This window comes from Polypterus senegalus, chromosome 1, assembly GCF_016835505.1.
Source record: "Polypterus senegalus isolate Bchr_013 chromosome 1, ASM1683550v1, whole genome shotgun sequence".
In the NCBI taxonomy this organism is placed as follows: Eukaryota; Metazoa; Chordata; class Cladistia; order Polypteriformes; family Polypteridae; genus Polypterus; species Polypterus senegalus.
In genome coordinates, this window is record NC_053154.1 from 214,146,114 (window position 1) to 214,173,912 (window position 27,799).

The 27,799-nt window shown below is 39.9% G+C and overlaps 1 protein-coding gene across 4 annotated transcripts in view; it reads left to right on the forward strand.

Annotated features, from left to right (window-relative positions):
- The window catches only part of unc5b (unc-5 netrin receptor B), a 309,730-nt gene that overhangs the window by 211,118 nt on the left and 70,813 nt on the right, over nucleotides 1-27,799 (forward strand). For all 4 annotated transcript variants that reach the window (XM_039768689.1, XM_039768707.1, XM_039768715.1 and 1 more), the window contains exons 2-4: nucleotides 13,105-13,326; nucleotides 15,862-16,005; nucleotides 16,281-16,384. In XM_039768689.1, coding sequence (XP_039624623.1) covers nucleotides 13,105-13,326; nucleotides 15,862-16,005; nucleotides 16,281-16,384 — 470 coding nt within the window. The remainder of the gene's footprint in view (nucleotides 1-13,104; nucleotides 13,327-15,861; nucleotides 16,006-16,280; nucleotides 16,385-27,799) is intronic.

Genomic DNA, 27,799 nt, shown 5'->3' on the forward strand with positions numbered 1-27,799 from the left:
CAATCCCCACCCCCTCACCTTGCTTTTCAATCTGCAGTACTATGTATAGCAATTGCCTTCACAACTCTTTGGTTTAGGCATGACATTTTCACCTTTGCCTAGGGCAGCAAAAAGGCTAGAGCCGGCACTGGAGACAATCGATTACTACTTAAAGACATAACATCCATAGCCCATCGTAATCCATTTTCTACTATAAATGTATATGTAATGAAATATAGATAGATAGATTTTAAACTGAATTTTATGTACACTTATTAGCCATATTAAAATACATCATTCTATAACAATCAGTATATAAAACATTTACTACTTTCACACATTTCTTTCACATTTTGCCATTAGAAACTTGTTTTCTATAAAACGTAAAACATCATTTATATGCCAGATTTCTTTACATATATCTGTTTGATTAGTTAATTTATAATATGCAAATTTTAACTTTCAACCTGCTGTGAATTAGCACTTTGAACATTAATAAAGCATCAGTAGTTAGTTCATTTTTATCCATATTTTTTCTAGGCTCTTAGCTTGACCTGTTGTTTTCCCAGAAATTCTAAAAATAGATAGATAGATAGATAGATAGATTATTGGGTTTAGAACACAAATTCTATAATGAAAGATGTCATATAAAACATGTAACAAGAATTGGTCAAAGGTAATACAGGACAAAGCTATTATTGCTTGTTTCTTTTTATTTTTATTTTTTCCTCTCACCTAATGGAGTCATGAACAATGGCATCTCCACCATGCTTCTCACGATACCCAAGTGGATTTTACACCTTTCAAGCAGCAGCCCCACACAGCCATTTCATCACAGTCATGCTAGCAGACACCTTTTGTAGAGCTGCTGCACTCTTTTCACCCTTGTTTGCCTTGATAGACACAGCCATGACACACATTATGAGGAGTAGTATCTGTGTTATCTTCATCAAGGCAGCATATCTGCACTATCTTTATCCCTATGGAGTCACATTATAATACCCACCTATTTGCTGGTATTTACTTTATTTTCCTCCAAACCATTTAGCAGGCACAACAGCCCGAATGGAGATTTTGTATTTTAGTTCAAATATTACTGTTACTACAGTTAACTTAACTGTTTAGGTACAACATTTTTTTTCTTGTGAAACTGCCATTTTATAGTTTAATTGGACACTCTAAGTTGACCTGGCTTGGGTGGGTGTATATCCGTGTGTGCCCCCTGTGGTGCACGGGCTCCCCCTCGAGTATCGGTTACTACTTTGCGCCTGATGCTGCCCAAGATCCTTAAATGGAATGAGCAAGTTTGATAAGGGATGGAGGGATTTATGTCTGCCATTTAGCAATTTCTTGTTTCTCATTACTGCGGTGGACTGGCGCCCTGCCCGGGGTTTGTCTCCTGCCTTGCACCCTGTGTTGCCTGGGATTGGCTCCAGCAGACCCCCGTGACCCTGTAGTTAGGATATAGCGGGTTGGATAATGGATGGATGGATGGATGTTTCTCATTATTCCAATTAAGGCCTGCAATGGGCAGAATTTGTCCCGCAAGCACTTGGCATAAGACATGAACCAACCCTGGAGGGCGGTGCTAGCCTTTTATAGGCTTGATGTATATAACTTGTTTTATCTATTAATTTTATTCTTTAATATATATTACTATTACATATGAGAACAAAAGAAAGGTAATTTGTAATTGCATGGCTAACAGTGCAGGTTTCCTTATACTGTATCGATTCTGCTCTTAAATAATGGTACAGTTTCTACATGACTTGACCCATACTTACATGAATCATATGTGCTCCCTCATTCCTGCAACTAGTCCTTGTCCACATTCCCATGGAGTGTGCACATGCACGTGCTTCTAAAGTCTTTGAGGTACTTCTTGTCACATCTCCAATGACATCTGATTAGGTTGGCTCTGCAGTGTCAAATTGGCCTTGTGTGAGTGTGTGGCCTGAGTGGACCATGCAAAGAACTGCTGTCCTGCCAGGGTTACTTTCTTCCCCTCTATCTTATGTGAACTTGAATCGGATGATGTGGGTTTGAGCAAGTCTTAATATCAGGTTAACTGATGGCCTCTGTGAGTTTGTGTGTGAGTGTGTCCTTTGATGGCATGACACCCCGCCCAGGGCTGTATTCTACCATGTGCCCAAAACCATCAGAATAAGTTCTAGACCCTGCCACACTGCATTGGACTAAGTGGGTTTGAACGTATAAGGGGGGGTTAACCTTTCATAGCATTTGGGTTAAACAGATATAAAAATATTTAACACCAGTTTAAAGAGGCATGTCAGAGGAAAGATGTGAGGGGTTTGAAATGAGAGAATAAGAACACATGTGAGAATGTGTGTGAGATAAATAAAACTGGGAAGGTATTAAAAAGTAATGAAGATGAAGTGATGAAGAGTGGGATAAGAACGCCAGAAATGTAGAGCGTCAAGGAAAGTTGGGAAGCTTAAAGGAGAAATGTGAAAAATATGACAGCAGAAAAAGAGAACAACTGGAAGGATGAAGAAGGGAACAGAAAGTAGAAATGACATGAAAGAAAGGAGAGAAAGTGAATGTGTAAGAGCTATAGCAAGAGTGCAGATGATAGATAGAGGAGCAGAGTGGGAGAAAGTGATGTGAGGAAAACAATGAAAATGCAGATGGCAACAGAAAAGTCTGGAGAAAATGGATGTTTTCAATAAGTGAAAGAAAGAAGAAGACAAAGATGAGCTTAGAGAGAATATAGAGGAATGGAGAGAGTATATATATATATATATAAAAGAGAGAGAGCGAGAAGTGCTAAAATGAAAAATGAGCTGCCTGTGTCCACTGACGCAAGCAGCTTTGGAGAGAATGGGCACAGAATGCATCTCCCAAATGAAGCCACCTTATTGTGCACACTGCAGGGATGAGGTGAAACGTTCCGGCTTGCGGGATGCTCTCAGCTTTGCTGATGGATGCCACAGGGCTTTGTGTCTCAAACTATTCCTTAAACCTTTGCCTTCTTGCGAAGGTGTCAGCTCGTGAGTCACAGTTCACAGCCTTATCTGGATTAGCTAATGACATATTCAGAAGACATGCACACATCCTCCCACGCCAAGCTTGTTACTTTTTTGAGCTGTACATCATTTTGTCGTTGTCTAAGATTTTTTTTTTTCCTTTTGCAGAAGCTCTCTAATGAGGCACAGAGCTTGATACAGCATGCACCAGTACAGCCAATGAGTCGGAAGAATCCTAAGTGGCATCATGGCCGATTTTATTCTCTGCTTTCACAGAGAGTTGTGCAGTGTAATAAGCAGAAGGTTGCTTGATGTGTTTAAGGGCTGCATTTTTTAGCCCGTATGAGATAACTGCTTGACTGGACACATTTCTGTTGAATGTTCTTCTGCTAGTAAAGCATGATTTGAACAAAGAGCTCCAATAATTATACTGATCTCCTGACACCCCAAAAAACAGACTGGGTGGTAACACTAGGCATCAGTGTCACTTTCTGAAGTCATTGTTATCTTTTCATGGGTTCAATTTTCTTACTTTTCTAGAAGCAGCAGCCAGAACTTGACATTGGAGATTTGTCGCTACCCTGGTTTTTTTTTGATTTCTAGCAACTGTACTAAAATCATTTACAATAAGGAGTCAAATTCTGATCAGGTCATTGCAGTCATAAAAAGTCCATCCTAGAGATCCTGAAAAGATCAATTGGTCATCTGCTGTTCACTGGTCTGGGAGAATCCCGAAAGCGTGAACTGCTGACCTAGTACAGCACAATTTGTAGGCCACTGTGAGCTGTGGTGTGAAAAGGTCTGATAAGGTACAGCACTCGTGTTAATGGAGCTGATCTCCTGACCTCCATGACCACAAACGCAATCAGCGCCACTGATGTTAATATGTATCTAATCTCTCAGCAGCAGCCTTGGTGCAAAGCTCAGGCATATGCCATATTAATCTGTGCAGATGGGGTTTTCATTTCTTATTTTTCAGTCTTTTTTTGTAAACTGGTATAGGATAATGTGCAGTGTCCTGCCCTTGTATTATTGTTAGTAGGCTTGCTTGGGTAAACTTAATCCTTAGTCCTTTAAGAAGGGATTTTATAGTGCTCTTAAATTATCAATAATATGTGTGCAGTCACGAGCATGTAGGTGAGTGCTGTGTGTGTGTGTGTGTGTGTGTATATATATATATATATATATATATATACTGTATATTAAATATAGTCTTTTTGAGTCATCGCTTGAGTGTATTTGTGTACATGCAGATACAGTATGAGGTACTCTTTATAGCATATATTTAGGTTTAGACAGACATACCTGGGGTGAGACATCCAAACCCTAAATGCCTTTATAAACTATATCTACTTAAAGTCTACATTTGTTTGTGGACCTCTGGAGCATGCATGAATTCCCCATAAGTATCCAAAATAGGTGCTAATAGGCATTGTGGGTATATTTGGAATTTGGCACAGAGTAAGGGCAATGCGTATGCATTATGAATTTGTGAGCATGAAAAATTCTGTGTTGCAAACTGTCTATGTACATTAGAGGGACCCTATTTGTTCCTAAACTGTCATTGGACTGTTGTTTGTTGGAATACCATGTTGAACATCCCTGTTTGGTGATTGCTTGGATCATATGTGGTTAGGTGAGTGTGAACACGTTTACGGGAGTTTGAGAAACAGTCAGTGCATTAAACTAGGAGAATTTTAGTGTAAGAAATGAGTATATATCGATTCAAAGAAGCAGATTTCAACTTTCTTTTCGATTTTTCATTTGGTGTAGATTGCAGGAAGGTCCAGTGCAATGTTGTTCATGACAAGAGTGTGTGAATTAATTGTTGTGTATATATTGGGTGCAATAATTTGTTTTCATGTACATGATGGCCGTTCTTTCTGAGCCGTGACTGTTTTAAGTTCATTGCTTTCAGATAAAACTTAATTTTTGTTTTTTTAGATAATTTTTCAACATTTTAAGTCCATAGTTTTATGTATTTGTTTTAGACGTCACTCTAATTTTAGGTAACTTTGGATTTCCCGAATGCTTTCCCCTCACAGAATGGTTGCTGCTTACCAGACAATGGATGATGCCAAAATAATAAGCCTATAAACAATAAACATATTGTAATAAAAGCACAGGACAGTTACAGTAGAAATAGTTGGGGCACTTTGAAGGCAAACCCTTTATATTCGACGGTCAAAAATAAAGAAAGGAAGCAAAAAGGTTTCAGGGTCTTTTCAGATGGTACTCAGAACGTTGACTGACTCCAAGAAGATGGCGCTACCCCTTAAGAGGAGGCCAGAAAAAGGGCGGGGCCAGGTGGCAACAACCCAGAAGTGGCATCATGAGACTGGCAGTCATCCGATCTGTAGGAACAAAAGGAGGAGAAGGATTAGGTACCAGTGGCAACCCTCAGCTGGGGATGGGATTACAACTAAATGAGCCCTCAAGTTGTCTCCCAAGTACACTTGTGTGACATTATTTAAGAATAAATGAGTACAGGAAATTGACATCTGTATTTTACACAAAACGTTAATACTCTCCTAGTGTAAAAGATTTAAAACTAGTTATTAATATAATCAACTGTGTACCTCCTAGTCTATGATTTCTAGTTTTATCCAATATAACAAAGTTTGTCTGATCGAAAAAACCACAATCTTTTCACTGCCGCATATGAAATAAAATAAATAAAACCACTGGCAGCACTCTATAATTTTATTGAAGGTCATACAGGCACACCTAGATCTGGAAATTCAGCTTACTATTTACTATGCTTCCTTAGTTCCTGTTGAGTGCTTTCATTTTGTTATTGTTTCTTAGCTCAACCTCGTGTTTCTTGACTTTGTACTCTTATAATCCATTTGATCTAATTTGTTCAAAATGGTGTAATAATGAGCTCTTTTGCTTCAGAGTTCCTAACCTACTATTTAGAGATCTACTCAAAACTGTGCTTAGTTAGTATTCATAAAGTCCTAACATTTGGGGAGTAATCTAATGATCAAGAGTGAAAGGTTTCTGGAAAGTGGAGTGTGTGCTATTTGGGTGGGTGGGTTTGCATTATTCTGTAGGAGTTCATTTTTGGACAGGGTGATCTTTATGAGGTGTTCCCTTTTTGTCTTATTATATGGAAAATTAGTCCCAGGAGTTGGTAACATGCTTGATGAACAACATGAAAAACTTTCTAAATATCACCCAATGTAACAATACAAATGATGAAATTGTTTTTCCTTAATAACTCTAAAAACCCACTTATTTTTACAGCCATACTAAACAAAAATTAATTTTCTGCACTCACTTAAACCAGTACAAATTTAATAGGATAGAACCTATTAACCTATAGCAGCACTGTGTGCAAAGCGAGAACTGCAGTCCGTTGCAGGATTCAATCACTAGGACCAATTAGAGAGGCTAGATTGCCTAACGTACACACCTTCTAGATGTGGAAGTTCTACGCGGAAATGACGGTTTGGATTCTGGTAGGAGTTTACTTAAGGATAGGCAAAGGTTTGGGGAGACAACAGTCTTCCTTTAATTACAAAGTTTATAGAAGGAAGAGTACACTGTTTACTGACAATATTGCGCTTGCAGGCAAGTCCCTTGGAGATGCAGCAGATCCAGTAAAGAAAATTGGTTCCTGCACTCATCTTCTTTCATTCTCCCCCTCTCTCCCTGTATCTCTTCGTTAGACAATTTCCCTTGGCAGGTCATCAGAAAGTCTTTTTATATGTTGCTAGTCCACTGAGGATGTTCTGTCATCTTTAAGACTTTTGGTGGTTCTGTTCTTTTGGCAACCCACACTCAACTGTTTCTCCTTAACAAACCCCATGTTGAACATTTGTTTAACTGACCAGGATAAACTTTGAACCAGTATACTGACCCTTGTAAAAGATGCAATAGGAGACAACAAAAAGGTTTGGGGTTTTCCGACCCCTTATATTGTCGACACTCCAGATTTTTCCAACAAAATAATGCAGGGTCAAAACACAAAAGAACAACATTCATGCGCGACGCCATACTCGGCGTCGGCGGCCATTTTTATATGGGAGGAGCCGGAAGTGCAGGAATGCTGGGAAGGAGGCATGATGGATGATGGGATTGCTGACGTCAGGGAAGATGGCGGAGGAAGGGCGGAAGTGAACGTACTGCGGGCAAGGTCTTATGGCGGAGCGTCTTTAGTCCTGGAAAACAAAGAAACAAGGTTAGTACCCCGCCATTCCCCGCCGGCGAACGTCCTTCGATGTGTTTTAAGATCCATCCGCGGTCTCCTAGTCGCGCATGTGTGACACCCTATAGCACTGAACAAGGTTAAACAAGCTGGATAATGGGTTGTTACATGGATTGTGGGAAAAGTGCTAACCACAGCATGTCCTAAATTGAATTTTCTTTAAAGGAATCATTTAAATTCTGAAATAATAAGTAATATAAAAAGAATCAATGTTAAAATTAAAATAAAAGTTCCCTTTTTCTTGTGTAAAAGCAGACTTAATTGGAGGCAAGCATATCTTCTTTACACCTACTTTATCTGTTCTCATTATCCTCTGATGAGTGTTGATTTTTTTTCATCGTTTTCCTGCACCGAAGACTAATTTGAGTTCCCTTATCGCAATGAACTCATGTTTCTGGATGGAACCTAAAAAGCAATCATAGTTCAAAAAAGCCAGAAATGCTGACACATTTTGGGAGGGTGAAATAAAATCCTTCTTGAGGAGAACAAAAGCTAAAGCTTTACCTGTCAGTGTTAATAAATCTGAATATTGCCAGCAAATTCCAACACCAGCATCTCCTGTCACTTGCTGTCTGTTCATTCGAACTCCAGGATGTTGCGATACGGAGGGAGAATAGAGAGATCGGCTGCCAAACACACAGAAAGCATCATAGAGGTGCTGTCCCTGCAGAAACCAGGAGCCAGGAGTAAAAAAATAAATTACAGGAATAGGAAGATTAGTGTGTCAGTCTCCACTGTGGTGTAGGAGACAATGGCTGCTTGAGCTTGACTGTATTTTGCAGGCAGTTCTCTTCCTAGGGAACCGTAGAGTCTTGCTCTTGGAACAATGTTGCCATAAACCGCCGAGTGATTTGCTTTGTGAAAACACATATCTGAGTCTGTAACTGCCTTAAACTAGAAGACTCCAGTTAGCTTTTTAATATTGTTGGTCAACATGGAGAATAGAGGGTGATGCAGTATTTACTACTCTGATTGCCTTTTTGCACAAAATTAATTGGGCTAATTGACTGGTGAGCTAAGCCTTGCATCATTGTTTACAGTGCAATGAAGAGAACGCACATTTGGAGTGGTTCTCAGTTCTACAAAGCTTTCAGTGCATGCAGTTCACATAAATAGTGGGATAGTGAAGTGGGTGCCACATAACAGGTGGGTGGGTGCTAGAGACTTTGGAAAAGCTTTTCTATTGTTTGATCAGTCTCTTCTCACAGCAACTGAATAAATGATGTTATGGATCTTAACATCCAAAATAAGTTTCTTGCTGTAGGTTGATAGTCTGGGAGTAAAACGGCTGATCATTCAGGTTAAGAGCAGCCATTTGAGTTGGTTTATGCCCCCTGTGTGCCTCCACTTGACATGTATCTGGCAGATCTAACTGTTAAAACACTGGGGCATGCTTAGAGACTGCACTCGGCAATGCTTGGTGATTTATCGAGATGAACTTGGTCTGCTTACACCACAATCCCCATTAAGGAAAGCAGATAGAAAATGATGATAATACTTTCCACACAATAAAAAAAGTTTATTTTCAGCTTCTTTCTACTTCTTGACATCTATACAAATTGAGACATCAGCTACAGCACTGGCCATCAGCCCAGAGTCATAATCATGGTCAATTTTTAGTATTATTTAATAAGGGATATCTTTTATGGAGTGTAGCTGGTGCACAGTTCCAGGGATGTGTCTTGTATCAAAATATATTGTATCTGTAAAATGGATAGTTTAACACCCTCAGGCAACAGAGTTTCAGAAGGCAAAGTTAGAACCTGTTAATCCTGAGCTGAGGTATGCATTTAATTGTGGCACCTCAAAGCATTTGAGAGTTTCACTGACTGAAGGACAGAGGAGGAAGGACTGCAATACTAGCTTGCTGTGGTGTGCGTGTGGCAATCAGATCTTAACCCAGTCTTTGGGTTTTTGACAATACTGCTGTTGGCATTAAGAGTGAAGCTCAGTGGAGGACAACTGTGTGAATGCGCCTCCTACTCCATTAGAAGCAGCATGGAGCTCTTTAGATTCTTCTTGATATTCTTTCAGTGTTGCAGTCCACTATGGTGGAACTGTAAAATTTCAAGACATCTGTTATGGAATAATGGTGGATCGTGTAGCTTCCAAAAAAATAGCTTATAATAATGTTCAGTATATAAATCTTAGAAAGGCCTCAGTAAAAAATGGTGGCTTCCACTTCATTTTAAACCTTTAGTCCAGAAGTAAGTATTATGCCTTACCACTAATTTCCCTTAGTGTGTAGTCCAGAACTAGGCATTGTAACTTACTCCTAATTCACCTGTTTTTAAAGACAGAGCAATTTCTATATACAGCCTTTCTTTATCTTGTTTCTTGCTATAACAGCTCTTGATTTTTTATAACGTAAACTTGGTGTTAGGATTGTTTTTTTGGAATTAGGTACATTTCATCCGACACATCTCTTAAAACATTTATGAAGATGCGTCACACTACGCTACGGCCGCTTAGCCTTATGACATGGAAGCTGCATGCTCAGCACCTCTCTCGGCGTGCCCTTCCAGGACAGTGCCCATACACTGTGATCCTCCTAGTCTTACGTCTCTTGTTTTGATGCAATGCAGTTGTGCAGTGGCTACTTTAATTACTAAATAGCATTGTCTTTATGAAAAGATGGCTCCAACGTAACTGAAACACTGTTAAACCAGTTGTAAAGTTAGTGAAATTTAATTTTGCTGTGAGACGAGATGAGTCTTCCCTCAGCATGAGAGTGCTGAAGACACTATGTCTGTCTCGTGTCCCAAACGTAAGCTAAAGTGCAGACACATTCCCTTAATGACCTCTTTAACATTTTCTTAATTATAACAACGCTGAATTAATTGTTTTAGAGCATGGAAAAAGCGATGGCTGTATGCTTATATAGGTGTCAAGTGTGTATCGATGATATTTGGAGTAATCTGTTTCAGGGTTTTACTGATGGGCTTGGAATGGACTACTGTATTATTTTTCCATTTAACTCTATGAGGCCTGAATATTTTTTTCTAAAAAACTCAGTTTTCTGAAAAGCACACAAAGCAATGGTTTCACACATAAATCAACATAAAACACCTGTTGATGTGTGTCGTTGCTGCTGTCGTCGGCTGTTTGTCATCTCTCAACGGCCAGCAGGAATGCACGGCAGGACAGCTGCTTGGCTATCTGTATGCAGCAGGTGGGAGATGGTGGCAGTCGCAGTACAACGCAATCTGTTTTGTACCTCTTGTCATCATAAGTGGAGGCCCTCCCAGGCAAACGATGCCATAGACGCATCAGCTATGCAAACATATTCAGCACCACGATCAGCTGATGCCGGTTTGTCACTTTCGTTTTCGATCTCTATCTCCAGATCACTTACGTTAAAATTGGAGTCCGACAAGTCAGACTTCGATTCAGTGGTAATTTGCAAAATGCAGTCCACGGAGTATTCTGCTTTGCACCTTTTCTTTGGGGTCTCTCTAGATGTCGATGCCATTTGAGAGGTTATCTGCTCTTTGCTACTTATGCATGCGCAGGGAATCGAGGTCAAATCAACAAAGCTAACTTTCCTTCTAGCAAACAGAGTTGAACTGAAAAGTAACAAGTTTTGTCGTCGTTTACAACTGATTACTGTCCTCTCTGGTGAATTTTGACAAAAGTCGACATCCACCCTGAAAGAGTTAAAATAATCAGAAACAGTTTTTTTATATGTGCTTTTTTTATTTGCCAAATTTTTTGAGGAGCAGATTAGAATTAGATAACTAGGGATGACTGTATTAGTTCATTAATAGGTTGGTGTGATGGCACAAAACAGTGAATGCTGCTGTCATGTAAACACTGGTGACTTATACTGGATTCAGTTCCTAGTCTGATAACGGCTATGTCGAGTCTGAATGCTCTAAGCTTTTCAGCATAAGTATGAGTTTCTTTCTTAAAGTATTCTGGATTTTTGTGAAATCAAAAAATAATTGCAAGTTAGATTACACTTGACTCTTATTGAGTCCCATAAGAATAAATACAATAGTGTACGTAAGCCTGTGGTCCGGTGTTGCTTCCTACCTTGGGTCTCCTGCCATTTGGATAAGCAAGCAATGGAGAGAGTGGACTAACAAAATGAAAGAATGAAGGACAGTAGTTTACTGGTTAAGTGGATACGTCTCATAAAGTACAGTAAGTCTCAATTATGTAATTAAATGTACTCATTTTCATACACCTCTTAAAAGAGCTATAGTAGGAACATGCTAAAGTGCATAAAGAAGGCTACCTTATCCAGAGCCAGACAGTCCCTACACCACTCCTGCTGTGATTCAAATTCTTGTGTTATGTCTGTTTTCTGCATTTTTTATTCTTTATTTATGTTAAAGTTAATTTCGTTGATTATGTGTTATTCTTTGTTTTTAATTTTTACTTTGTTTGTTGGCTGCCTATGTTACGTTTCATGTGTTTTCTGGGTAATCCCTCGAGAAGCCAGGATGCCAGGAATTGCCCTCCACCCTATAAATATGTAGGGTCTCCCACAGTTCCTAGCAGTTCATTTCATCCATGTGGTTTTGCAATGCTTGTGCTATTTTCGATTTTCTGGATTTTTTTTAGCACATTGCTCTATGTTTTAACTACTCATTGGGAACTATATTGCGACTGTGCTTTTGGAATTGCCTTCAACAGGAATTGTATGCTTTTTGTGCTCATATTTTTCTTGTGAAGAATAAATATTTTTGTATGTAAAGAGTCTTTGTTTTCCCTTGTTACTGGCCAAGTTTGACAGTTTCCCTCTCTAGTAAGCATTTTTAGGGAATACATGCCTTGGACCTAGATGTAACAGCCAGAAGTGGGTTATAATCCCTCCATTGTGTCCCTGGGACTTCTCCTAACAGACCTTGTCTTGTACTGTGTGTGGAAACCAGAGAAGCTCCTTAGTATCTGTCCAAACCACCTTGATCTGGAGAAGCAACAGTTTCACTCTTAAGTCCTCCTACGGTATATTCTGAACTCGCCAAGCTCTGTTCAAGGATCTCATTCGGGCTAATTACATTAACAATCTCAATATTTTACTCTCTACCCAGAGTCCAAGAGCATGATAATGTATGATATTATGGGCTATAAACTGAAAATTTAACACATTTTAATTTAAAAATATCTCAGTTATTAATGATTCTGTAATTGGATAATCTGTCCTACTACTTGCTGCACCTCACTAATGGACATCTTGCAGGCAATCTGTTACTTTACAAGTAATCACTTTAAAGTGACCAAGAAGATGAGGGCCACAGGAGTCTGTTTTTCTGAAAAGTTTGTAAAGTTTTAAATTAGTAAAATCTTGACATCTGAAACTTCTTCCTTAGTAGTCTGAAAAGAAATAGGCAGTTGGTAAATATGCACAATTCTTTAGCGTATTTAAAGTTTGTTTAAATTGATTGCTTAGATTTCATTGAAATTTAGCACATTAGCCTGTAATGAAAAACCAGGTTGAAAAGATAAATGAGTGTTATGTCTTATGAGACGGTGCTGCTACTTTCAGAATGAGAGTGCAAACCGTCTGAAAAAGTGACGATGATGCTATTCTTTCATAATTGCATTGAATAGTTCTATCTATCTATCTATCTATCTATCTATCTATCTATCTATCTATCTATCTATCTATCTATCTATCTATCTACCTTGCTATTCTTTCATAATTGCATTGAATAGTCTATCTATCTATCTATCTATCTATCTATCTATCTATCTATCTATCTATCTATCTGCCTTGCTAGTCTTTCATAACTGCATTGAATAGTTTATCTATCTATCTATCTATCTATCTATCTATCTATCTATCTATCTATCTATCTATCTATCTATCTATCTATCTATCTATCTACCTTGCTATTCTTTCATAATTGCATTGAATAGTTTATCTATCTATCTATCTATCTATCTAATGGATCTGTTCACATGCTTCTCCCACAGGTACTGATTATAGCGACCTTCTTCCTGATTCATTCCCCTCCGCCCCTGCTGAGCCTCTCCCTGTGTTCCAACAAGAGCCAGAAGATGCCTACATTGTGAAAAATAAGCCAGTGCAGCTACGCTGTAGGGCCACTCCAGCCACCCAGATTTACTTCAAGTGTAATGGTGATTGGGTGAACCAGAATGACCACATCACCAAGGAGAGCCTGGATGTCATCACAGGTAATGTATTGGAGTGTGTGTCTTACTCTTCCAGACTTGATCATATTTATTAGAGTGGTGATACTGATAAGAGATTTTAGCTGTCCACTGGAATGTAGGTTTTTCAGGTGATACTTGCTGTATTAGTGACATCAAACAGTACTACAATCATTCAACCTTTATACTTTAATCCTTGTATATCCTGGATTTAATAAACAAAAGTTAACCATTCATTGAATGGTACCTGAGCCAACTCAATCAGACAATAAAAGTATTCAGTCAAATAGGATTGCTTTGGCAGGTTCCAGGTTCTCATTGAATTATGTTTTAAGCTGATATGAGATCAATTGCTTGACCAAACAGTTGATTTAACCTACCTTCATACTCCTCAACATCTTGTAGGCGCATGAACCTTAACAGTTGATTTAAATTTGATCTTGTTACTTTAAGACTGTCGGATCTCTTTCATCTTGCAGATGTCTATTTTGTGTGCAAATAAACAGAAACGTATTAGTCCCATTACTGAATCTATTTTTCACTCTGGAGGTCACAGGGAACTAGTAGCTAATTTGTAACAAAACGTGTTAGCAGAAGTGATGGAGCCCCAGTCCATTGCAGGGGACACACATATAAACTCACACTAATTCTTCAGGAGCCCATTCAGCTTCACCAGTAAACTTAGGACAAGCAGTAATAACTTGCTGACAATCAGAGACATGCAAGTAAGCATTGCACTGCACAGTCAATATGAACTTGAAGCTGAATCAGTACTATAATGTGGAAATTTTAATGTCTGTAGCAAAACAAAAGTTAATTATGGCAGAGTGGATAAGCTTAATATACTGTATGTAACCAAACGAAGAACGAACAAAGAGACTCACTAAGGAGCTGTAGGTATTTCCATAAGATATAAATTAGTTTGGGCAAATAGAGGCATTTCAGGTCACTCATGTGCTTTTCTTTATGTGGAATGTACTGAATGGAGGATATTTTGTGGCAAAAAAACACATTCGACATAACCTGGGCAGTAGTTTGTGGGTCTTTGTGTTGGCTGCATGGCCTTGTCATGGCTTCATTGTGTTCTTTATGCTTATATTGGACATCCTTGGGAACATGAGGACATTCGATATGTTTACTGTAAAAAAGGGCTGTGGTGTTATTTTTCTGTTAAAATGAAGAGGACATATAAAAATGTTTCTCAACGTGAACACTGCTCTTCATTCGGAGGACATCAAAGTGAAGCTAGATTTCTCTACATATTATGCCAGACATTCTCGCATGATGGTTGCTACAGCTATGAAGGGGGTCTCTCATAGATGGTTCATGTATAGATTGTGGAACAAGCCCTGGACACAGACAGGCGGACAACGTTTTGTCACCCAACATACACATCTTTATTTACACTATATACAGTCACTTTTGTGCACAACCCAGTGCCTCTGCACCAAACCCCAAAGTCCAGGCCTCACACTCCAGTGCCTACCTTCTTCGGGCCGCCTCCATTCTTCTTCAGCAAGACTTCGTCCACTCCTCGCCCGACTCCAGTCATCGAATGAAGGGAGGCGGCCCCTTTTATACAAGCCCGAATGGGCTCCAGCTGCTACCCGAAACTCCTCCGCGGACACTCCCCTGTGTGGCGGAAGTGCCGGCTGCGCACCTGGAAGCCCTCCGGTTGTCCCCAGTCTTCTTCCCCCAGCACTTCCTGGTGTGGCAGAAGTGCTGAGATCCAGGACTCTTCAGGCACCAGGGCGCCCCCTGGCAGTGACCATGAGCTTCCAAGCTCTGCACCCGTGGTCCCCAGTGCAACCAGGGTGGTCACCCCCTCGTGGTCTGGAGGAGGCACAAGCCCTCCTCTCGTACTCCTGGGTGTCCCGGCTGGGTACCACCCCCAGCCGTCCACCACAACATTTTTTTTTAGAATAGACAAAGGTTTTGTATTTTTTTTTTTTTTGTTTTTTTAGCTGCCCCTTATTAAAGAAGTCTGATGTGTTTGACATCCATTTCTAGGGAATGTGGAAAGCCAGTAGCAGTTCAAAGTTTTACTTGATAATACCTTTGACCAGGAAGACATCCTGTATATGTGATCAAGTGAATCTTTTGATATGAGTCACTCCAATGACAGTAGCCCTATAGGAAAAGTGGAATACAATGTATATTTTACCCTTTAGGTTATTACAGAAGGCCTTACCTAGAATCTTCTGTTTCATGACTGTGTAGATCAGTGTGAGCCTTGATCGGAGGCCATTAGACAGGCCTTGGACTTTTAACACTGGAATGCAGAGGCATTTGCTGCCCCCCACCACCATTCTGTGTGCTTGATGTGAAAAAGTCATATAGCCCACTAAAGCCCAACCATCATATTCTCTCAGCAAAATAAATGGGCTTCAGTAGGATTCTTTCACTAGATGCTTATTGTTAAAAATCTGTTAACTACCAGCCTTCCATTTTCTGGCTTAATTTGTGGCTCACTTTTTAAAATTATTTAAAGAAGTGAAGAGAGATTTCATTTGTTTGCGTTGTCTAATAATTGTAATTTTCTTACTCTTTGCTTGTCAGGTCTTGTGGTTCGTGAGGTGGACATTGAGGTCTCCCGGACACATGTGGAGGAACTGTTTGGACTGGAAGATTACTGGTGCCAGTGTGTGGCTTGGAGCTCAGCTGGAACTACCAAGAGTAGGAGAGCCTATGTCCGCATTGCCTGTACGTCCATTGTTCTTCCTGATTCACAAATGACAACTTTGTGTGTTTCACCCCGTGCATTCAATTGTACTGTCCATTACCTGTGTCTTCCACTACGATCTCTTGATCTATAAATTACTTTCTTTTTGTATTTATAAAGCAACTTCATTGTGTTCCTGAATATTTACTTTATCTTTTGCACTCGACCTCTGTGTCCTTCATCGTTCTTCAGGGTTAAAAACCTGTCTAACCATAGTGTTGCTTCCATTTCTCCCACCCAAAAACTGCTTCTGCAGACCTCCGGAAGAATTTTGAACAGGAGCCTTTAGGGAAGGAGGTGCGCCTCGAACATGAAGTTCTGCTTCAGTGTCGACCCCCAGAGGGCATCCCGGCATCCGAGGTAATAACATTGCATTTATTTTTTTCTCCTTGTGCAGACTGCCACTGTTTAGCAGATGCTTGCTGCGAAGACGCGTCTGTGCGCAAAGCTTAATTAGACACAGGCAGCCTGCGGCCATCTTCACCCCTCCCTGTTTGCTCCATGACACGTGCATTGGCGCTCTTCCCTCCACTGCCTGCAGAGGTGTGGAGTCCATCTTGCCCACTGCGCCATGCAGAGAGCTAAATCAGGCAGGAAGCTGCCCAGAGGCAAGATCTGCCACCCCGATATCAACGCCAGCATCGCTGAAAGCTCACATACGCGGGTGGCAGTTGGCAAGGAGCATGTTGGCAGCGTTTCGAAAACAAGTTTGGTGCAAATATATGACTCTGTGTACGAGCTGAAATGGTGTTAATGGAGCCAGTTCACAGCTCTGGGTGCAGAAGAAAGAGGAATAAAAGGATGCCAATCAGTGGATTGGAATGTGATTTTTGTTAAGGTTATATAATGACCAAAGTTTGGTTTATTAGTGGCAGAGAAAATTCAGAAGAAATACAGCATCCATACTCGACAGCTTTCAGTCAACTTCTTACAATGAAATTCAGTATGGAGAATTTATTGTGGAATAAGCAGCATCTTTAAAGAACCAAATATTGTCACTGAGCCTCTCTTTTATTTATGCATTCTGTGAAGCTGTATGTCATTTCTAATGAAGGGTTAAACTTGACGACCTGAGTGCTCTGTACAGTTTCTTTAACCCCCAGAGGTGCACATATTGCACTCAGATTAACCTCTTTAATAATTGAAGTGTTTCTTTCACTTATGGTACAAACTGAGCAGCACTTACAATTGCAGTTAGGTACAAGCATAGCAGGCCCCACTCCTAGAGTAATCTGTAGAAGATTACATTTTATAGCTTTGTATGTCTCACACAAATCCATATATTCTACCTGCTACAGTATATACTATATATATTATGTATTCTCTATATATACAAGATCTACATAAAGGTGTGGGGCCCTAAAAAAAGAAAACCCTGTTTATTTGCCATAAGGAAAAAGGAAATAATACAAACTCAAAAACATATTCACACTTGAATCGGTGCTGGCATGTCTTTCATGGTGCCGTTTTTGCAACTGATGTTAACTTAATAATTCCCCCTGTTCTTAAAAAAATGGTTCAGGAAGAAGAGGAGTTTAAGGATTAGGCTGGAAGAAAATTGTCGTAACCCGTTTTCTTTTGTGGGTATGGTCTTGGAGGCAAGGGGTAGAACCAGGTTAAATCAGATGTTGCATTCCACTTCATTTCAATAAAGCACTTGAAAAATTGTCTCATATGGTCAGCATCCTGTGTTATTAATCCAGCTACAGTATGTGTGAGGGAAATTATTTTTTATAGATTATTGTATATATTTTTATTTATGTATTTTTATAGATATGTCACATCATTTTTTTTTCTCTGCTTAATCCAGTCTAGGGTCATGGGGATTGGGGACTGTGGCTACAGAAGTCTATCCCAGCTAGAATAGGGCACAAGGCAGGAACAAATCCTAGACAGGGTGCCAGTCAAACCACACACACACACACACACACACACCAAACACACATCTGGGCCAGTTTAGCACCAATTCTCCATACCTGCATGTCTCTGAACGGTTGGAGGAAACCGAAGCACCCAGAGGAAACACACAGGCACGGGAAGAACATGCAGACTCCATGCAGGAAGGACCCAGGGCACAGATCCTGGTCTCCTTACCGCGAGGCACCAACACTACCAGTGCACCACCCTATTTTATGCATACTGTATGTATACTTCAATGTATACTGCTGTAATAGAACAAAGGATTTCTACAGCTTCACTTAAAATGGCAATAATTTAACCATGTGATTTAACCAAGTTTTTTACTTTAAGTTAGTCTATTGGATAATTAACTGCTCATTAAGTCAATATGATATTGACACAACTTCCAGTCTTTGGGGATGTCAGACTTGCCCAGTACAGTTGCTGATATCATTGCTACACCATGTCAGTTTACACAACTGTAAATCAATGGTCATGTTACATTTTGTGATTCTGTACCAAACGTCCAGCACAGTAATGCTTGCTGCGTTTTGTGACAGCCAATAACGTTCAACCTGAATGTGCTGGTGTTGTATGAAGGGCTAAAAGCTGCTATACATCAGGTTCAGACACAACCTTGAGCCTGGGAAGGGTGCTATATAAATGAAATGTACTATTATTATTATTATTATTATTATTCTGTTATTAATCTCAGCCCAGCCCACCTTTTCCTTTTTTCCATCCTCCTGTGACATGTAAAACAAGAGACATCAGACAGATGAGCTTCTTTTCTGTTTGAGAGGTCCAAAACACCTGCTTTCCTTACTCCTGTTGCTGCCTTATAAGCATTGTACTTCCAAAAAGCACATTCATTGTGCATACAAGTCCACCCTGTTTGACTTTATCAGAGCAAGTCATGGACTAGTTGGAGTGAGTCACTGGGCATGTCACATTACACAACTGAATTCATGAGAGCATGCCACCAACTCAATAAGGTTACGCTAATGAAAATAACTGGAACAGTCGTCTATTTTGAGAGAGCTTATAGCTGTCATTTATTATTTATGCCTATATTTCCTTGGCAATGTCTTCATCTAGTCAGAGCAACTGAAGAGGAACTATTGTTCACGTTGCTGTCCCATAGATTCATTACATATATACTGTATACACACACACACAAATACATAAATATAATAGTTTGGGGATGGCCACTCAGTATACTGAAAAATCAAGCAACAAAATAAAAAGAACACGTCTTTACAAATGGAGTCCCAAATGGAAGTAGCTAACAAGGAAGTTCTGGGGTTTATATATTGCACAAGCTGGAAAATGTGAAGTCAGTGAGGCTGGAAAAGGAAGTGACATCTGTAGTTGGGCGTTCTGGACCCGATAAGACATCATTAGAGGGTGCCAGAAGTGATGTCAATAGTGGGAGGATCAGAGGTGGTGCTACTGGGAGGTACGTTCTTCATTTGGTCTGCAGAGGAACAAAAGGAGTGAGTATTAGAAGGCAGCACCAGCCCCTGGTCCAGCTGAGAAACTACACTATTTGAGCTTGTAAACTGTCTCCCATGTGCACATGTGTTACAATATATATGTTGTGGACGCTAGGTGGCACTGTTGCCCCTTAAACCCAACAGACAGACACACAGGATAAAAGCAATGCCCTAAGCACCACAGCCACAATAAGCAGACAAATAAGCACCACAAAGCGCAGTGGTCTTCTCTCTCCCTACTCTTTCTCCTCCACACCTCTCAGCAAGCATTGTCCACCTCCTCCCGATGCAGGATCGCCTGCTGGGTGTTTTGCAGTCATTTAAATAGTCCTTGACCCAAAAGTGCTTCTGCTGTTCCGTCCATGTGACCTGCCAGCACTTCCGGGTCAGATGGAGAATTCAAGTTTTTAATCAGCCCGGAAGTACTTTAGGGTTTCCGTCCTCGTGATCCATTAGTACTTCCTGGCTAGGTGAGAATGTATTCTCCAACCATGTTCCCATAGCGTTCCCTGACAGCACCCACGGTACACAGCAAGGCTGTGATGCCGACCTCCATGTCCCATAGTTCCCTACGGGAATCTGGTGCACTGCTGCAGTCCAGGGAAACTGCCACCTAGTGTCTTGGGGGATGCAGTTCCCCAGTCTTTCCATCTCAGGGGTGTCTCAGCCATCTCTTACAATGTATATATAAAACCTTTTGCAGGTGATCAGAATATTTATTTAAAAGAAATCCACAACAGTATGCTAGCCAGATTAGTTTTGACTGGTCTGACATTAATTATTGTAGTCTGTTTAAAGCTTATTAAACTTCTGTGACATCTCCTGATCAGTAATTAGATTATGTTGGGTATACAGCATAAGGTAACAATGTGTAGCTGTAGTTTGGAGGGTATTTCATTTTGGAATAAAAGGGTTGCATCTCAGTTGTTTACAGATGTTGCCATAACTTTGGCCTCATCAGACTGTGGTTGTTAGATGCACACTTGAATGATTTGCAGCTGAGTGTGATTTGCATAAGATAAGAATTAGCATCTTCAAATTTGAGGTCATGGTCCCCTCCTAGAAACAAGTGGCTTGTGCTCATCAGGTTATGGGGTGAGCAGCTGTTCCAATTGGGGCAGTTTATGTACATCTGTGTCTTGTTCCTGAGTGAGTGAGGGTATAGGAGATCATGAGATTGACTGGCGAATGTGTGTGACAGCTATTTTACAAATGTTGTAGTAGACTGCGGTGGTGAAACACATGCTAAATCTGCAGACATAGCTGTTGAATTACCAGTCAGTCTACATCCCCTTCCTTACCTGTGGAAATGAGCTCTGGGTAGTAAATGAAGGAATGAGATCACGATTATATAAATGGTCTAAATGCATAAGGTTTCTGCACTAACTCTTCATGAATGGGTGAAGAGCTTTGCAATTTTGAAGAATCTCAGAGCAGCACTGCTTCTTCTCCAGATTGAGATTAGACAGTTGAGGTAGTTTTGACATATAGATAGACTCTCTCTATTAAGGGTCAGATTTAGGACACAGTGAAGGGGTTTTATTTCTCTTGATCATCCTGGGAGTGTTTGATTAGTTCCTCAGAAAGGGTTGGTGAAAGTTTCTAGGGATCGGGAAGCCTGGTCAGCCCAGTTCAGCTCAGTGATCTTCACCAAGAAAAGAAGGGTGAAAAAAGCGGTAATTTTGAGGTTGTCTTAGTTCAGATAGTTTAGATAGATAAAACTGGTTTAAATTGTTTAAATTAAAGCTCTTCCTTTGCAAATTTGTATCCAATTACTATTGTAACTGATTCAAATCCCACACTGAAGGGATTAGGTGAGAAGTTTTGAATTACATTCCTTAAACGTTAGTTAACATCAATGGTAAACACATACAATGAATGACATATCCTGGAAATGCAACTTCAGTTAACTTCACACATTGACTAAATACCATACCAAATACAGTATAAGGCATAGAAGCAAAGCAGTGTTGGATATAATTATTGTTAATCAACTCTGTTAATGATTTTTTATTTGCCTGCATGTGTTAATTATTGTTTTTTAAGTAACAATTGAAGTGTTAATTTCTCTTTATTTATTTATTCATGGAGCACTTTACTAAAACACAAATCCACCTTAATTAAATGATATGCATTTGTGTCTGAATGTGCGTCCATCCGGTTGCTTTTCTTTGTCATTCCAATAGAGGACACATTACAGACATTTTTATAAATAAAATGCATTGCGTTTGTCATTCCAATAGACTGTGCAGCACAAACATTAACACTGCCTTTATGAATCCCATACCAAATAGCATATAACAGAGACACAGTGCACTGTTGATTTCAACCCGTCTTCGATGGTTCGCTCAGCTGGTAATAAGCAGAAAGTAGTGGGGAAATTTTAAACCAAGTTGACTGGGGTGACATGAACACATAAAACATTAACTTACATGAATATTTGTAAAGTTCTGTGGAAAAATATGAAAACAAAGTGCTGCTCTCCTGTCTGGCTGTCATCCTGTTCAGGGCTTGTCCTTGTCTTGCGCCTGATGTTGCTGCTGGGATAAGCCGTAGCCGCAACTATTCTGAAGTAAACTAAACAGGTTAATTTCCTTTATTGATGCATACTGCACAGCAAGCGTTATAATAAAGGTGAGATATAGTGTGCTGATTAAGCAGTTTGATTAATAATAATAATAATAATAATAATAATAAAACAGCGTCCTCACTTATGCTAGCTACCTCACAAGGAAAGAGAACGGATGCTATTAGACCATCTCACCACTCACCACCTCAGGAAGCACTGTGACTCAGCCTTTAAGGCTGAGTGCTCAAAGATGTTTATCTTTAAAACTTTTACAACTTAATCTTTTAATCCTTGCTCTTTGATAAAGTAAGGATTCCTAGGATTTCAATGATGTGTTATGTGCCTTTTTTATGATTGCCATGTTATCATACAGATTTCCAACTGATGAGTAATCAAGTGCATTGTAGTCTCTAATAATGGCTTTTATCAAAAAAGAATTATAAAAGAAATGTTAAAAAAAATGTCCATGAAACCTGTATCTTCAGTTTCATCTCCTGGGCTAACCAGCTATAATGGTTGCTATCAGCTCCAATGCTTTGCTTGTTCTTTGCTCATAGCTGTCCTTAGTACAGAAGTAGATAATAATATCTGCTTGGAAAAAATACAGTTGATGAGCTGAGCCGGAGAGCATATAACCACTAAAAAAAATGGAGACATTGATTCTTTAAAGGGAAGGCAGCTCATGGTCTTTTCAGCCACCAGAAGAATCACAGAATTCTCAAGTGCACTCCATGTACAACACTTTCCTTTGCACACAAAGTAGTATGGCAGCAAAGAATCATGTCACTTGTTAATAAGCTATATTTTTAAAATGCAGTGGCATATAGGTTTATATGATCATTATTGCCACAAGAGCAGTGAACCTCTTACTTTGCCTATGCGCAGACAAGAAGGTAGTGACATGGCAGACTTCTTTATCATTATCTGCATGCAACCCTAACATATGAAAAAGTCTGGTGCTATAAGACGAGAAAGACAGTTAATCAGCTTCCTAAAACATTTTAGTTTTTAGTCCTTATATTTTGAAGTTGTCAAGGCTTAAAGAGAGACAAAAAATTCAGACTTACCATCATCACATGTTTAGCAATCTTTATTGGGGTTTAACCAGGTAGACCAGTTGTCCCCTCTTCTGTTTCCTCCACTTTCTGTAGTCCTTATCTGGCTTTGTTTCCAATTATTATCTCCATTTGCTTCCATTTTGTCACATCTCTTCACTCAGTCATTTCCTGACTTTCACTCCACAACCCTAACTAGGCAACAGAGTTGGTAACGAGTAAGTGAAAACTCTAACTGCCTAGTTGCTGTGAAACGATCTTAATTGTGGCATTAGTATTTCAAACAGAACAATGATACGAACAATGGCAGCTTGAAAAAACGCATTAACTTTAGATCCGTCCACTAGGTGTATCCTGTTTTACAGCACGAAGGTTACAGGGGCCAGCATTTATCCTTCTAGTAAGGTAGGTCTGGTTAAGACACCTGTGCGTCATATGGTATGGTCAAAGCACATGCCCACCTTGAGAGCATGTCAGTAAACTGTGGGAAGTACTGTAACTTCCACATACAGATGGAGAAAGGACAAATTAGTGTCCACTCTGATGAGTGATGAGGCAGTGCTAGCTATTATGTTTGACTCAGTGAGTATTTGATTCACTTATGGGGATCTACAGTGACAATAAAAGGATTGTATGATAAAGCAATACCTGCAATTTGCGTGGTCAATCTCAATGATTTTAACAGAAAATGGACATAATTTTTGGAAGGGTTGGCCCAGTGGCACAGTGTAAGACTAGGCCAAAATCCCGATTATGTTTCTGTCTGTGTGGAGCGTGTTAGTCCTGCCAATTCTGTTTGAGACTTGTTCTAGTTTTTTTTGCCTCACCCTGACCATTTATATGTTCGGAGGATTGATTACTCTTGGCTGGTCCAGTACGGATGAATATGGAGGGGTTTTTTTTATACAATTTCTTAGTAGGAATTTGTTAATTTTCGCATACCCCTTGGAGTCAGAGTGCAGGGTCAGCCATTGTACAGCGCCCCTGGAGCAATTGAAGGTTAAGGGCCTTGCTCAAGGGCCCAGCAGAGTAGGATCTCTTTTGGCAGTGACGGGGATTCGAACCGGCAACCTTCGGGATACCTGCATAGATCCTTAGCCTCAGAGCCATCACTCCACCCCTCATTGGAGCGCTCACCTCCTTCAGCAAGACAGACGGAGTGGAGTTGTGTTTGAGTGTACCATTTGACGGGCTGACTTTCTGATCAGAGTTGGTTGTAGCCTTGTTTGGCTTCCTGTGACCCTAAAATTGTATTAAGCAGATTCAGTAAACAAAAATGGCATAATGAGTGAGTCTTCTTGCTCTCTAAGCCAGAAGCTGTTCAAAATGTCTCTTTGTTCTCAGGGAGCCTCAAAGACTAAAAACAGAGCTTATAGTGAAACACATTTAATCACTTTAAAAGAAAAAAACTCCCTTTGAAACACTACACTATGCCTTGGTAACCTGTCTGAGCCAGGGGGTAGCATCCTGCTTTCCTAGTACATCATAACACAATTTAAAATATGTCTTCTGCAGATTGTTTTCAGCTTGGAATGCACAGTAGTTATAGGGTTGGGATATATAGTAAAACCCCTTATGGGCATTCTCTCCAGATACATTCATTAAACAAATAAGCATTGAAATTAAAGCATTAATTCAATTTTTCTGGAACTTGAGCTTTTTTCAACAAATACTTTTCCTCAAAACTTAAAACTAGTAAAGGCAGCTTGTTGCTCTTTAAAAGGGCCCCACTCACACACACTTGCACGGACCAGGATTCATTTCCCAGCTCAGTCCCCTACCTCTGTGGAGTTTGCACACTCTCCCAGTGTCAGTGAGGGTTTAGTTCAATGACCACAGTTTTCCTCCCATTTGCTAAAGACATGCAGGTTAGGGTTAATTGGCAAACCTAAATCTGTCTTGTTGAAGGAGGTGAGCACTGCAATGAACTGCCCTCCATCTAGGGATGCTTCCTGCCTTGAACCTGTTACTGCTGGAATCGGCTCTGTATCCCCCTACCCTGTTAAGTTCATTGAGGCATAGATGAATAGATGGGATTAAAAATGCAAAACAAACCATCCTTTCATAAAGTCACAAACAACAGCTTACACTATATCTGTCAGGTCTTATTAGCAGCCCCAACCCTGACTACACATTTGAGTGACACACAGCTTAAAGAATATTAAATTATATTAAATTATCCTTGCCATCTTTCTAGAGTGATGTGAAAAAAAAAAACCTTTACTTTCATTTATTCTACAGAAATGTGCACTTCACTTCAAATCAGTTCAGACCTATAAAAAGATAGCAAAAAGTCTCATTTGTACAAATTGCTGAATTAGGCCATGTCGTTCACCTACATTTGAAAAATGTCTAAGGCACTCTCGTATAATTGTTTCAATCCCTAACACATATTGTATTTAACCTTGGATATACTGGGAATTGCTTCAGTGACAGTTATCCGTTTTACTTCACAGCATAATGCACTCTGTATTCTTATTTTAGATTATAAATAATTTATTATATGTATTTATCTGGATCAGCCATGGTACAGAAATCCATGTGTGTGTCCTATATACAGCATGCAGCCAACCACTCTCAAGATCAAGAAAGACCTTTGACGTGGGACACAGTCTGAATTTTTAATACAAACTGTGTTAGCACATTAAATTGTTGAGATTGTGCCCACTCACTAAGAAAGGTGGTGTAAGTAAAGATTGATTAATTGATATCTCTGTTCCAGGTACCTGCTTTGCAAACTTTATCATTTTAGCGTAAATATGTTGTATCAAGACCAAGAAGAAAGTGTTCATCTCCAGTGATTTTTTTTTTTTTTATTTCAAGCATAGTGATACTAACTGATACAAAATCAATCAATCATTCATTTCAAAAAGTCTTCTTATTCTAGTACAAAACAGGGAGGGCGATTGACAGGAAACAACCCCGAAAAGGAAGACATGTCATCTTAGGGCACAGATACTCATTCACATACTGTTGAGCTAATCTAAACTATACAGCTTTAGGAGGTATTTGCAGAAACAATAACACAGATGCAGAAAAACTAAATTCAACAAACACATGGCAAAGAAGGGAACTGGACTCAGGTTCCTAGAAATGTTAAGCCATTGTTGTACCCCCAAATAAGTAAGATGTTTATTTTATATAGCAATGTTATATAGTATGTTGAATCAGAAGCAGGTTTTTAGAGCCAAGGTCTATCTATCTATCTATCTATCTATCTATCTATCTATCTATCTATCTATCTATCTATCTGTCTATCTATCTATTGTGAGGGATGAACCAGCATCCCAGCCATGAGGAAATGAGCTCCCTTGACTGGACAGGATTCCATTCTAGACCAAGATCAGTGAGGGAGCTTTGGCATTCAAACCTCCATGTCATGACATGGACCTGGAAGGATGTTACTGTAGCTACTACACCGAGTGGGGATAGAGTCCTAGCAGCCACAGAGGAACACAATGGTTGGGATTGGGAGGATAGAAGGACAGGACAGTGGATAATTGCCTACCATGGGCAGAACCTCCACCTGTATACTAGGATCAGTATCCCATATGATGAGCCCCAGTATGGATAATCATGGAGCAACATGGGGGTTCTGTTCACATGGGGCTGCCCTACAAGGTTCTGTGGAGGCTCCCAGGTTGGAGCCATCAGATATTAATTGCAACATGACTGGTGTGGTCCCGCCTGATGCACAAATGCTTCCCAGAGAGCACCAGAGGTATTCCCAGGTCGGGAGTTAAAAGAGAGCCCTCCACTTGACCCAGGGAGTCTGAGTCAGAAGAGGAGACAGACATCACTCGCCTGGGTGGAGTTGAGGAGATCGGAGAGAATACTGGACTGAAGAAAGTGCTGTGTTATACTGTCGGGTGTTAGAACCTTTTATAGCAATGTGGGGAAGAAACCTGTACAAGGTACACTTTGGTTGCTTGATTTGAAGCCAGGCCTGTGTCTGTGGTAGTTGTATCTAGGGTTTGGGGTGCTGGTCCGATTCCTAGTGGGCACAAAATATATGAATGGGCTCAACTATAAATATTCATTTTTATTATTTCAGCACTCTACTGTACAATACCTATCACATCCTCACTGAATTATTTGTTATCTTCTCCTGTTATGAAAATTCACCTACACTACTACCATACTATCATTCTTCCGTTGCTTTAATTCTTCTTACTTGTGCCTTTAAATGACATAGTTATTTTCTACATTCTCTGTACGTGGTATGCCTAGCACAAGCCACTGGTGCCTCTTTGATTTTGTGAGCTAGCATAATCCGCTCTCCCTAGTGAACATTATCAGTCCAGAATGTGTCACACTGGGATCTTCCCAATAACAAGATCCCTGTTATACTTGCATTTATGATAACTCTAGTGAAAATCTCGCTTTGCTTGAATGACAAGCTTCTCCTTTCTGCTCAGAATCAAGAGTGATAGATGTGTGGTTGAAAAAGAGGTGCCATGCAAAGAAGGGAGGTCAGACAATTTAATCATGCCTCCTTTTGGTGTAAGTGGGGATAGGGTGAGGAACAAGTAATTGAGATGGCATTAAGCGTCATAATAGGGAAACGTCTCCATGGTGCCAGCCACAGATTACACAGTCGCTCCTGCAATTTCACAAATTGCAAGTGGCACTTAGCTCAACAGGTACCTTAATGAATTAAAGGAAAAAATCAGTTTCTGAATTTGCTTGAAATATACCCTGAGCTATGCCTTACATCAAGCCACTACAATCCTAGAGGCCAAATGAATCCACTGCA